Consider the following 12,893-nt stretch of genomic DNA (forward strand, 5'->3'; position numbering starts at 1 on the left):
CCAAGAACAAGATGGCACATTTTCTGAGGTTATAGTGATGGGCCAAACTCCTATCTATGGCTCTAAAAACCTTTGAACTTTGGAAAAAAATGCATCAAGATCCCGTCTTTGCACTTGGACTCATTTCTAACTTTGATGCATGTTTTTGTTCTGTATGTGGAACCTACCTGCAAAGCTGGCCTCTTTATGGTGTCAAGTAAAAGCCCAGCTCTTGTAGCCACTGCTGGATTGACATCCTCCACAGCAGTCAAAAAACAGCAGAAGGCATGAGCCAAAGAATACTTCAGCAGGTGATTTTTTGTCACTGAGTGAATATCCAGAAACCTGCACAACACAGCCACTTTCTCTACTGCAGCCCCCAAACAAAGAGAATATTCACATTAATTCAGGCAAGGGCTTTCTCGCACAAGTTTTGAACTATACACATATGCAGGTCTCTCATAGAAAACAACAAAGAATAATTGAAATGTCAACTTGTTTCCACTTTCAGCCTTGAAATACAAGTGCTGCTGCACAATTTTCTCATGGCCCCAATTAGTTACAGTTTCCCAGTTTCACCCCCTTCATTGCATCCAATTTGTACCATACCAGCAGTGCAAAGCATATTCATTGTCAGCATAGCCAGATGCAGGAGGATCATTCCAGTGAAGGAAGATCTTTTGGAGCCACAGAGCCAGCCCAGCTGCTTCTACACTACCCAATCTGCCCACAGCAGCTGGCAGGACTAGAGGAAAGGGCTTTTAAACATACAGATTCATAGATATTTAATGGTAAAAAGGGCTATTTCGATCATCTAATCCAATTTTCCACATAATTTCACTTCTCAGCATCCTGGTAATCATGAACTGCTTTAATGCCCCTTGGGGGGCACTGCAAGACAGCAGAATTTAGAGTTGCTTTTAGGTTGACCGCACACTGGGGCAAAGACTACTTTATCCTTCCATTTCACCCCTATTCCCAGGATATGCTGTGAACTCCCTGTCTGCAGCCAGCGATGTGGGCCAATAATTCCAAAACCAAAATCCAGTGGGCTTGCGTTTACTCTCCCTTACACCAGGATAAATTAAAAGTAACTTCGCTGAAGTTAGCAGATTGACACCAGTGTAATTCCAGTGAAAGGGAGGAAAAGAAATTTCACTGATTGTAAAGGCTGCTCCTTTCATTCACTATTTCAAATGTGAGGATCATCTTAGTTTGAAGACATTCCTCTTTTAAACAGCAGATGTGACCAGCCATGGCTTTTTGGCATTAAAGCTGGGGTGGTATTATGGGCCTTGATTGACCAGCACAGAGATCAGCCAAATGGGCAGCAATATAAAGCTGTTTACTCTAGTAACAGAAGTATAAAAATATGCACAGAAATTACTAGAGAATTTTATCAAACTACCAACATACACCAATACTGGAGAGCTAAGTGAAATAACCTTGAAAAGGTAATATAAGGGATAGTGCTCCATTACTCGAATCAGAGCACTAGGAAACAGAGCATAAGGAACAATCCTGTATTGACCAGAAGTGAGTGGACTTTGTCTGGAGAACCTAGTGAGTCTTCGCTGTCAGTGTGGTGTACGATTTTATTAACTCAACCACCAGACCAGCCACTGAAGACAATGAATATTTAAAAAATAGCACGAAGAGGTAGCAGTTGAAGAGAGACTGTAGAAAAAAAGCCTCTGTCCCTTAAGTGGCCAGTGTCAACTACCATACTTACCACTGACAAAGCCCCTTCCTCGGCATCTGCATGCAAATACCACATACTTCTCTGACTTACCTGCTTCAAACCTCATCTTCCAATTTTTGCTGTTAAAATTGCTGTTTATGATTGTCCAGAAAATATCAGCTCCATGAGGAAGTGATAGGGCATGTAGTAGGAGGGGGACTGCCAATGAAGAAAGCTGAGAGAAATCCGACTTCACTACTCGCCATAAACTACAAGAACAAAAGGAAAAGGGATCACACAATCTGTCTTTTACTTCACTTTTACTTCATGCTAAATGTTAATATTATGTTGCTGGAAAGGAATTTGCTTAATAAGAAAAGGAGTATATATCTATTGTTGAGTGCTGGGTGCAACTCACAATGTTGCTATATCTACTATACTTATATATCGCAGAGGTGTAGCTGTGTTATCTGTAGCTTCACAAATAACAAGCAGTCCTGTAGCACCTTAAAGACTAACAAACTTACTAGGTAATGAGCTTTTAAGGGTAAGACCCACTTCTTCAGATTTTTTCATTATAATGGAAATTTGTTGAGGGGAGGTTCTAGCAGTTTTTGGAAAATATCAGACACTCACCAGCAAAACTGAGACAGAAATGTAATACTCCAAATGAAAAATGTCTGACTCACTATAAAATAACTGGTGTTTAGGACATAGGAACTGCTATGCCTGATCAGATCAAAGATCTTCTAGTGTTCTCTCACCAACAGTGATGCTTTTGCACCTGCTTACAGTTGGTCACACCCCTTTGGTTTTACACTAGCCAAACAACATATTTGTTAGCTAATACTAAGAGGTGGGAGGGAATTTTCCAGCTATTTCTTTTCTGACAGTAAATGCTGTCCCTGTAAAATCTAAATTTTCTTTGGTAAAATTTTATTTTGTTTTATTTTAATGGGAAAATTTAAATGATATATTTCATTTCTGATTGTGTGTTCCTGAATCAAAACTCTGGGTTCTTTTTAAACTGCATTAAACATTTTGGCTACATCTACACTACCATTCCTCTTTCGAAAGAGGCATGCAAATCAAGGAAATCAAAACAGCAAATGAGGCACAGATTTGCATATCTGGCACCTCACTTGTATATTCTTCTTTTGAAAGAAGAAAAGCAGTGCAGACGCAGCTCTTTCAAAAGTAATCCCCATCTTCAAAAGAAACCTTCTTCCTAAAAAAAATAGGAAGGGTTCTTTCAAAGATGGGGATTACTTTCAAAAGAGCTGCATCTGCAATGTTTTTTTTTCTTTCAAAAGACGCTCTTTCAAACGAAGAATATGCAAATGAGGTACCAGATATGTAAATGTGTGCCTCATTTGCATGCCTCTTTCGAAAGAAGAAGGCTAGTGTAGATGTAGCCTTGTTTTCAGATTAGCTCAACATTAATATGCATCCACCTCAAGGAAGCCACAGCGCTCCATGGAAGCTGTAGTTTAGGTACTTCATGACCCTTTTCTCACCTACGGGTTTGGCTATCAATCACCTATCTCCTCACCTTGTTCTCTCCTCTGGCTGCTGCCTTCATGGTGCATCAAAGGAAATTTAATCTGTGATAGGAAGCTATTTGACAGAACAGAATGCGGAGGATGAAGCACCCAGATTCCTTCAGTATCTCAGGCAGACATAGTTCAACAATGAACTGAACCTAAATACTTCAACATTTAATTCCATTAAAAATTTCAAAATTTCAATTTTTCATCCAAATTTGTAATGTGAGAACATAGGAACAGCCATGGTGGGTCAGACCAATGGTCCATCTAACCCAGTACTTCTCTCCAGACAGTGGACAATGCAAGATGTTTCAGAAGGAATTAACAGACCAGGGCTATTAACAAGAGATCCATTCCCTCTTATCAAGTCCCACCTTCTGGAAGACTGACATTTAAACACAGCCATATGCACTCTTGAGAGCAGAGACATTGTGAGACCTTTCTTATTATTATCTTTATTTGTACTATGGTGGTGCCTTACAAACAAATAGAAATCCCTGGAAAGTACTAAAGATTTAACAATCAAGGACTTATTCAGCACTATAACCAGGGAAGCAGAGTGATGTAGAAAATGTGAGCACTGGACTGTGAGTTAGGCTACAAGGGTTCTGTTCTCAGCTGTAGAACAGACTTTCTGTGTTGCCTTGTATAAATCACTTCACTTTTCTGTGCCCTTCTGACCCTTGTCTCTATCTTGTCTATTTGAACTGTGAGATCTTCGAAGTAGCCACTGCTTCTCACTGTGTGTTTATACAATGTCTCGCACAATGGACCTCTGATCCTGGTTGGAATATAGAAGTAGTACTGTAATACAGAAAAAAAATGACAATTCCTGTGTTAAAAACATACCTTGCAATCAGCATGTGATCTTGAATGTAAGCTAAGAATTGTGGATGGTCCTTTCTTGCGATATACAAACACTCCCCATGAAGACAGAGAATCTTCAGACAGTTGAGCATGTTAAAAAGAATGTCTGGCTCTTCAAATCTAGCCATTTCCTGTGCAAGCAATTAATGTAATTAATGTTCCTCTCAAAACAAGAATGACACTAATCAAATACATAAACTTAAAAAGTATCAGTTGTACCTGCAAAATAGTATATATGAGCTTCAAGGTAACTGGAAGTTGCTGGTAACAGAATTTTCTTTCAGTGTCATTTTTTATTGATGCTAAAAATCAAGTAACAGGAGAGTCATAAATTTATCATCTTTAGCTAATTGGGAATGAAACTAGAAAACAAACCAAGAGGAAGGTGTGATTGCTGCAAATGCATCCCAGCTATATCACTACTGCAGTCAGCAGAATTATATCAGGTATTCATCTGACACATAACATTTTACTACATGATCAAAGGAATGGATTTTTTAATTATATTTATTGGTCCGACAATTTTGCTACGTTAGAGTATAGCTGGAACACAATTTTTCCACAGAGTAAACAAATTTTAAAAGTACTGAATGCATGACACACTCTCAATTCTGTGCTGAGGTACTTGCAAAACCACTGAAAATCTTTGTATGTTTCCAAAGGAACAAAGTTGAACCAACATTTCATTTAATATCTAACTCAACTGTCCGCCTACTCACCACTCACCTGCATTTTCTGTTGTCTCTGTATGATTTCCAGGGTTTTCTCCATGTTTTACTGCAGATTTATCTTCCTCTTCCCCTTCAGTTCCTATAATAAACTCAGGTCTAGTGTACAGAAGACTGTCTTCAAGGTTGTCTGTAGGTTCCTATAGAAACATAATAATGATTTTTCCTAGTTTTTATTTAGCTCTTCTCATCTATCCACCTCAAAGCAGTTGACAAAGGAGATCAGTATCATCATCCTCACTTTACAGATGGTGAAACTATGGAATTAAGTTCATTTCTTGATGTACAGACTTCAGAACAATAAACCAAATCCTTATCTTAAAGTTAACTCTAGCATATATAAACTAGGACCAAACTTGAGCATGAAAGGATTGTATGCATGTACACTTGTATATGGTAATGACAGCATGCCCAAACCTGGGCATCCATTTAAGTGTCTCTCATATACAGTAACAAAGGATCGTGATCACAGCGGTCAGGAAGATTATTTAAGACAGTAAAAAACTACTAATAATGTGTTGTGCCCAACCTGAAACAAGGTAGTGGGACCTGACTTTCTAAAAATCAGGCCCCTTCAAAAGGGCCTCAAGTCAGGCATTTGAAAACTGAGCCACCAAAATCACCAATCACTTGAAAATCTTGGCCCCGACCTTAACTAGTTACATAAACAACTTTGAAGATAAAAAGCACTAAGCAACATCCTTTTCCATCTAAAACACATCACATCCAACAGCAAAGCCCTTACAGCACCAAACTGAGACACTGGTTCAATAATGATACAGAAGGAAGAGTGCCTCCTAGTGTATTCATATCATTGCTACAGTGTGTGCCTTGAAGGTCTGCCATCCATGCTTATAGATTCTGATAAGTCAATGGGAATTTTGTTTTAGAATTGCTCTATGCACAAGACCAATGCAGTTCACTTCCTTAGATCAGGCTAATTAAAACAGGAGTTTTGAGGAATTCTCATAATTTGTCATTTAATTACATGAGCCATTTCTTTCACAACTTACCACCAGCCGGATTTCTTCTTTTGGAGCCAACCGCTCTAGCAACTCGCATGCCAGCTGGTAACAGAGAATGCTAGACTGACACAGATTACATTCTACTACTTTTTCATCTTTCTGACAGGTGTGAGAACCACCCCATGGTGCCTGAAACACATTGTTTATGATGGAAATGATGTCCTTCGAGAGACTGTTCTCCAGACCCAAGGTGATGCCATCATCTTGGAGTTCCATCTGAAAGTCAGTGATAGAATGGTAAGGAATTATTTGATGAATGCTCCTCCTAAGCACTTATTCTCACATTACTGTCAGTATTAAATTAACTAAACAGAGAAGATTATGACATATAGGCTATATCTACACTAGCCCCAGAACTTCGAAAGGGGCATGATAATAAACCTAATCGAAAGATACTATGAGGCGCTGCCATGAATATGCAGTGCCTCATCAACATAATGCGACCACAGCACTTCGAAAATGCCTCTTTTGATTGCTTGTGGCTCGTCTACATGGGGTTCTTTTCAAGAGGACCGTGCATACTTCGAAATCCCCTTATTCCTATTTGGTTATAGGAGTAAGGAGATTTCAGAGTGTGTGGGGTCCTTTCAAAAAGAACCCCATGTAGGCAGGCTGCACATGATCGAAAGCAGCACTTTCGAAGTGCCGCAGCCGCGTTATGCTAATGAGGTGCTGCATATTCATGGCATCACCTCATTAGCATCTTTCGATTAGGTTCATTATCATGCCCCTTTCCAAGTTCTGGGGCTAGTGTAAACAAAGCCAAAGTATGGCTGACAGTTTCAATAGTGGCCACCAATTTCTCGGTGCTTTTACATACCTATGGTAGAATTTTCATAGCTGCACAGGGGATTTGCATGTCCAATTCCTATTAACTGTAATAGGAGATGGGTATCTATATCAGATAGATCTCTACCACTTTGTAAATCTGAGCCCTGGCCCCTCAACTCCAGTAGAGATGTGTTTGGTGAAGGACTTGAGGGTAGGGACAAAATGATTTTACACTAACTCTGACTTTACACTAACCTTGAGTTTGCAGGGTTCAGTTAGGCTTTCAGCACAAGTTAGACCAACCTTTGGGCTCCTTTCATTTTACCCTATTTTGTAACAATCCCCAGGGAGGCCATTATTCCAGCTGAGGATTGTCAGAGCACAGCAGTGGTCTGGCCATGACCTCTTTTCATCCACAATCCTACATCAGCAGCTATGACAGCAGGCTGTGAAGAGCTCTGAAAACTCTATGCCATCCTGGGACCCCTCCAACCAGGAGCATCCTAATGTGTCCACTCAAGAAAACTTTTTGTCTTCTCCGCATCACTGGAGTAACACAAAGGGACTTTGGCAGAGAGTGGAATCAGAAATCTGAGTCTGATTTTTAGAGCTGCTGATCACCTACAAATAAGGTGTCAAGAGAGGTGGGTGGGCACCCAAAAACTAAAGCACTGACAGTTAAAGGCCATTTCTGAACCTTTAGATCTATAACTAACAAGAACTACACTGGGATATGCCACTTTCGGCCTCTCATCGTCATTAAGTAGCTGTTCTGAAAGAAGCCATATAAAAGAAAAAGATTTTAATTAAATAAAACTCTATATGGTATAGAAAAACAAGAATGAAAGAGACATTGACTTTCCTTTATCTTTATTGTGGCTCCTAATCATGACGAACCATGTCCGGCTGGTGTGCTGGAGCTATTCCACCCCTGTTTTATATACTGGTTTAAGAACTTCAATGCGAACACTATTATTCTGGTTTAAATGTGGCTTATTTTGATTCAGCCTAATGAATTCAACAACTTGTCCACAAGGAGTTTCCATCAGTTTAACTAAAGTGATTTAAAATTATACGTGAAATTAAATCTGTGCAACTCTCTTGTACAGACATGTGCTAACACTGGCATAAAGTAAAGTAAAATAAGCCTGGCTTAAACAAAAACAAGTATCCCCATGCCTATTGTACCAGTTTAACTAGTTAATTTAAAATCACAGCTTCAGTTAAATCAGTGAAATTCTGAATTTACAAAGCATCACAGACACAGTAAATTGAAAAAGTCCCATAACGTGACCAGCCTAATTACATTGTTTAGATCCACAAATTTTTCATATCTTTTGGATTTTGTGTTCATCTAAACATGGGAATAGTTAACTCCCTTTCCGGTCACTCAGGAAAACATAGGTGGGTTTCAAGTATTATGACTTGTATTTTTGCATCAGTTTTTCATAGAAATTTTTTTATCTGCTGATACCTGCTTCAGTATGAGATCAAACATCAGTATGAAGCAATTCAGATTCATTTCATCATCATCACAGTCAAAGTCGATTGTCCTTCCTCCAGGGTGTCCGAAGTTCTTAAAAGGGCTGCGGAAAGGACTGTGCATGGGACTGCGAAATGGGCTCTGGAAAGGACTTGGGAAAGGACTCAACATACTGTGCTGAACCCTGCGCCCGGGGTCAGAGGCAACACTCACCTAAAGAAACAAAAATGGGTGTGTACAAGTCAATTTAAACATATGGACATTGGCTAGCAGGGTATGAAAGAAAGGAGTGGAACAGCTTTAGTGTTCCCTGACAGGAATGTTTCTGGTACATTTTAACTGGTTCTTAATGCCACTAAATGTTAAAATGTATTATAAATACAAAGAATCAAATCCTGTACTGATGTACATATTGGTGGGTGTAAAACAGCTGATATCAGATTAATGCGCAGTGATATAAGATTAATGATTTCAGTGAAGTTACACCAGAGAAGAATTTGGCCTGCTAGTGTAAATTGGCTAGAGAAGGGATTCAAGCAATAAAGCAGACCAAATTACAGTGATGTGACATTCTATGATAAGTAGAAAGGAATCCAGCCCCACAAATGCTCTGAAAGGGAAGTAGTGGCTAATGATCGATCAGGGTATATCAACTGTCAACTAAGGCCATCCCTAGATTTATTGGCTGAGAAGCAACTAGCAAGAAGATACCCTATGAAGCAACACACACAGGAAACTTTCACCCCCATCATGATAGGCACTCCACACCACTTTCAGCAATACACACAAAACCCTACAGTGTGGCAGGGAAGTCTGCTGTCAGACCACACCTTTAACTACTTTTAGGCTGCCTATTGCGTGAAATACACTGTAGTCAAGCTATGTCTTTCTTCTGTAGGGTGGTTCTGCACTGACAGTGTTCTCCTCTATGATACTGCTGTCTGCAATGCCAATGCTATAACAGATGAGGGTCCCTCAACCAACCAGGAATTCTTTGGTTGCCCACTTTGGGCAGCTTTTAGTCCCTCTGCACCATTAGTGGAACTGAGGATCTGACCTTCTGAGGCTGCCTGAGTGTCACCTCTGCTGTGTGTTCTTCCATTTAGCAATGTTCCTGCTGGCCTCTAAGAGTCAACTCCTAGAGCAATAATCCCATTGTTCTCTCCTGAAGGTTCACTGTGCCTTGGGAGCCAACTTATCTTCTTCTGCTCCACAAGTTCCCAATTTGCATTTTAAACCCTGAACACATTTTAACATGTGACTTTAGTTTACATCCATTTTTGTACCACTACTGCAGAACTGGACCCAACAGATGTGTGCTACTATGTGGAACACTCCACACCTCACTTGCAGTACCAACAAATATTCAACTCTTCCATAAACATTGCACAACAGGTAATTGCAGGATCATCCATTGTTTTTCTGTAACTCAATTAAAAATAACTGAATAGTGGCAAAAATGTACAGATAAGGAACTGATGTTAAAAGGTAAAACATTAGATGATAAGCTCTACAGCTTTAACTCATGAAGAGCAGAATTCATAAGGCTGATGAAAGCAAAGGAACATGCTTCCACTGATCATTATTAATGGCACATGCTTGTGTTTCTGTTATACAGGAAACAGTACATGTTTTAGAAAAGTATTAAGGGATTTTTCAGAATTTATACTCAGGTTTCCATAGAGATGCTTGCTTTATTTTTCACATTTCCTCTGTAGCAGACCAATTAACTCATTTTGGAAGCCCAAGTGAGACAGAGGAATCCATTTCAAATGGAGGAACAATCAGGGTGAGCCTACACTAGGAAATAGCTTCGAAGTGAACTTCGAAGTTAGGCACTACATTGAAGTAGCCAGCAAAGAATCTACACACATTGTTCCTTACTTCGAAGTTAACTTCAAAATAAGGAGCCCATCTTCAAAGTCCTTACTCCATTCCCGGCAATGGAGCAGTGCCCTGCTTCGAAGTAGGGTGTGTGCAGATGCTCAACTTTGAAGTTGCTTACTTTGAAATTGTACTTCTAAGTAAGCAACTTCAAAGTTATTTTTGTACTGTAGACACAGACTTAGAGAAGCACTCAGTTAAATGGCTGATGTATTGCTGCTGGTAGCATGAGTTAAATATTGGCCTCTTTGGGTCTGTGCTGCTGCAAACTGGTTCATTTGGTTTGCTTGGCAGATAGCACATGGAGGCAGATTCTATGGTATCTGATAATATATTGCAACTTGTATCAATATAAGGATTAGAGAGAGGAGAGAAACTGAAACAGGATGGCATTTAACAGCAATGACTGAATATTTCTCTGCTTCAAAAAAGGCCCAACAAAAAGCCTTTAAATGGGCTTGTCTACTGGATAGAATATTAGTTCTTAGGAACAATCAAGGAAAGCTGCTTCCCTCTTCTACCATCAGAGGTGAACAGTGGGTAGTGTAGAGGCAGATGAGATGAAATACAAATGGAAGGACAAGGAACCTAATTCTGCTTATTCATCACCACCAGTAAGTGCCTAGCCTCTACCACACATGTTTGATAACAATATGAAAGCTCACCCTATATAACCAGACGTCCATAAAAAAATGCTGATTGATGGTAGTGGACAGAAAATACAGAGAATGAAAATTGTTAGAAAAGTTAACAACACAAAATAAATACTAATGCTTAGCTCTTATACAGATTCCATACATCAAGTGAAATAATTAATTCAGAAAGAAATATCACAATTAAACTCTTAGTTACAACACATCTATCAAATATTAATTTCTAAATTAAAGCTGATCAAAGGGGAGGCTGACATTAACTTAAGTTGTATTGATCTTTATCGCTCTCAAAATCTGTACTTTGTTTCCAGCCGAGTACTGGAGTAACTGGCTGTCATGGAGCGTGGGGGCCAACAGGCCCTGCACTACATCCACAGTGAGGTGTGATTTGCATTCAGCAGTTAAAACAGAAGGTTTTATTAGATGAGAGGGACAGAGGGCAGAACGAACTTGCCAGCACAGAAAACCAGAAACAGTCAGTTCAATCCATTTTGGGGAGGGGAGGCTCCTAGGGGGGGTTCTCAAACCCAGGGGCCTGCCTCCATTTTTCCTCTCCAGCCTCAAGACTAACTGCCTTCCAACTACTCAGCTACAATTCAAACCATCCAGGCTCCACCTCCCTCCTTTGTCCTGTTTCTCCATGAGCAAAGGCTCGCCTGGTTATCTTGGCTACAAAGAGCAAGGACTTCCATTGTTTATAGTGTGCTAAGTCTCTACCCTGAAACAGCCTACCACCACATACACATACACACCACTTTCTCACACTGGCAACCAGTTTTTAAATCTTCATATGCAAATTAAAAGGAAAACTGCAGTAAGGAGGAAAAAGAAAAAACAAAATGACACACAATACCCTTCGAGCTCCAAGATTCCCTGCCAGCTCGCTGACTCTTGATTTTCTTTGATTTGCTAATTCTTTGACAGAATTAACTCCATCAGAAAACATACTGATCAGCAGCTGAAGAGGAACCATAATGTCTAACTCAGATAACACCTGAAGAAAGATAAAAACAAGAGTATGATTTTTTTCATCTCAGACCAAAATTACTAACTAGCTTTATCAATACTTTAACCACACAGACCTCACTTCAGCTAGGCCCATAAGCCTGACAGCTCTCTTTGCTGGTATGGGAGGCCCCATTCTCTCACAAACATTCCAGTGTGAGACAAGGGGTTTCCACAAGATGTTTGTATAAAGCAAACATGACACAATTATTTAGCATGACTTGTTCACTGGATGATGCTACTAATACTATTTATGACTGTATTGTAGTAGTACCCGCAAAGGTTCCAATCAGAGTAATTCCTATGGCTAGTGCTTTTTTAGTTAAAAAAAAAAAAAGGAGACAGTATTCAGCTGGCTCCCCAATCCTCCCCAGTGCCCCCATCTGGAGATTCTTCAGTTGGGACTACCAAGGAGCTGGTACTCAGTATCAGCAAATACTGGCACAAACAAAGCACCGCCTATGGCTAGTGAAAAGCTCTTTTTGTTATTCTTCAACAGATTCATCGAATATCAAACACTGGTGAATAGAGAAGGGGCTCTTCCTGTTCTCAGGGTACCCATCACTTGCAGCAAATCACCGAGAGGGACTTCTCAGTGATCACTTCATGAACAAATCACAGACACAAATGTGCTTGCTCCAACTACTCATCAATTAGTTGTTTATGAGCAAATCTGCAAAAAGTCACAATGTTAGTGAAAAATTCCCCAAAAGTAAAAACAGCTAGTCAACTAAATTGTTCACTGTGAATCAGAGGAGTAGACTTGCCCACTTGAGCAAGGCTGTAGGGCTCAGCTCCGCACTCCTGGAAAGGGCAGGGTCTCAGAAGAAGGGTAGGGGCTTGGGCCAGCCAGCCCTCAGAGTCACCCTGAGCATACCACACCATGGCCCCAACACCTTCAAGCAGCCCTGAGAGTCATCCAGAGAGTGCTATGAGACACTCTAGTAGCAATTTAAAGGGCTTGGAGCTGCAGCACTGGTGGTGGCCAGGAGTCCTGGGCCCTTTTGAATCACTGGGCCCCAGGACAACTGCCCCTTTTGCCCCTGTCTCATTGGTTTGCCTGCTGTAAATAGATCATCTAACATTCTCTGCAAATAACTCTTACTGGGACAAAAGCAATAACAATGGACATAGGTAATATTCACAAAGGGCCAAATACTGTAAAATGCACAGGGCTTTAAGCAGAGCTGCACCCCACAAACAAATCTCTGAGGGACAATCATCCACATGGCTGTTCGGTCTGAATGAGAAATACACAGCATACACCTTC

At 40.2% G+C, this 12,893-nt stretch overlaps 1 protein-coding gene across 3 annotated transcripts in view; it reads right to left on the reverse strand.

The window, feature by feature from the left end:
- UNC79 (unc-79 homolog, NALCN channel complex subunit) overlaps nt 1-12,893 on the reverse strand; it is a 164,108-nt gene that overhangs the window by 107,049 nt on the left and 44,166 nt on the right. For all 3 annotated transcript variants that reach the window (XM_074998751.1, XM_074998750.1, XM_074998752.1), the window contains 8 exons: nt 11,472-11,612; nt 8,073-8,294; nt 5,816-6,043; nt 4,801-4,942; nt 4,294-4,376; nt 4,057-4,205; nt 1,772-1,929; nt 168-349 (listed from right to left, as the gene is read on the reverse strand). In XM_074998751.1, the coding sequence (XP_074854852.1) occupies nt 168-349; nt 1,772-1,929; nt 4,057-4,205; nt 4,294-4,376; nt 4,801-4,942; nt 5,816-6,043; nt 8,073-8,294; nt 11,472-11,612 (1,305 nt within the window). The remainder of the gene's footprint in view (nt 1-167; nt 350-1,771; nt 1,930-4,056; nt 4,206-4,293; nt 4,377-4,800; nt 4,943-5,815; nt 6,044-8,072; nt 8,295-11,471; nt 11,613-12,893) is intronic.

This window comes from Carettochelys insculpta, chromosome 6, assembly GCF_033958435.1.
Source record: "Carettochelys insculpta isolate YL-2023 chromosome 6, ASM3395843v1, whole genome shotgun sequence".
Lineage (NCBI taxonomy): Eukaryota > Metazoa > Chordata > Testudines > Carettochelyidae > Carettochelys > Carettochelys insculpta.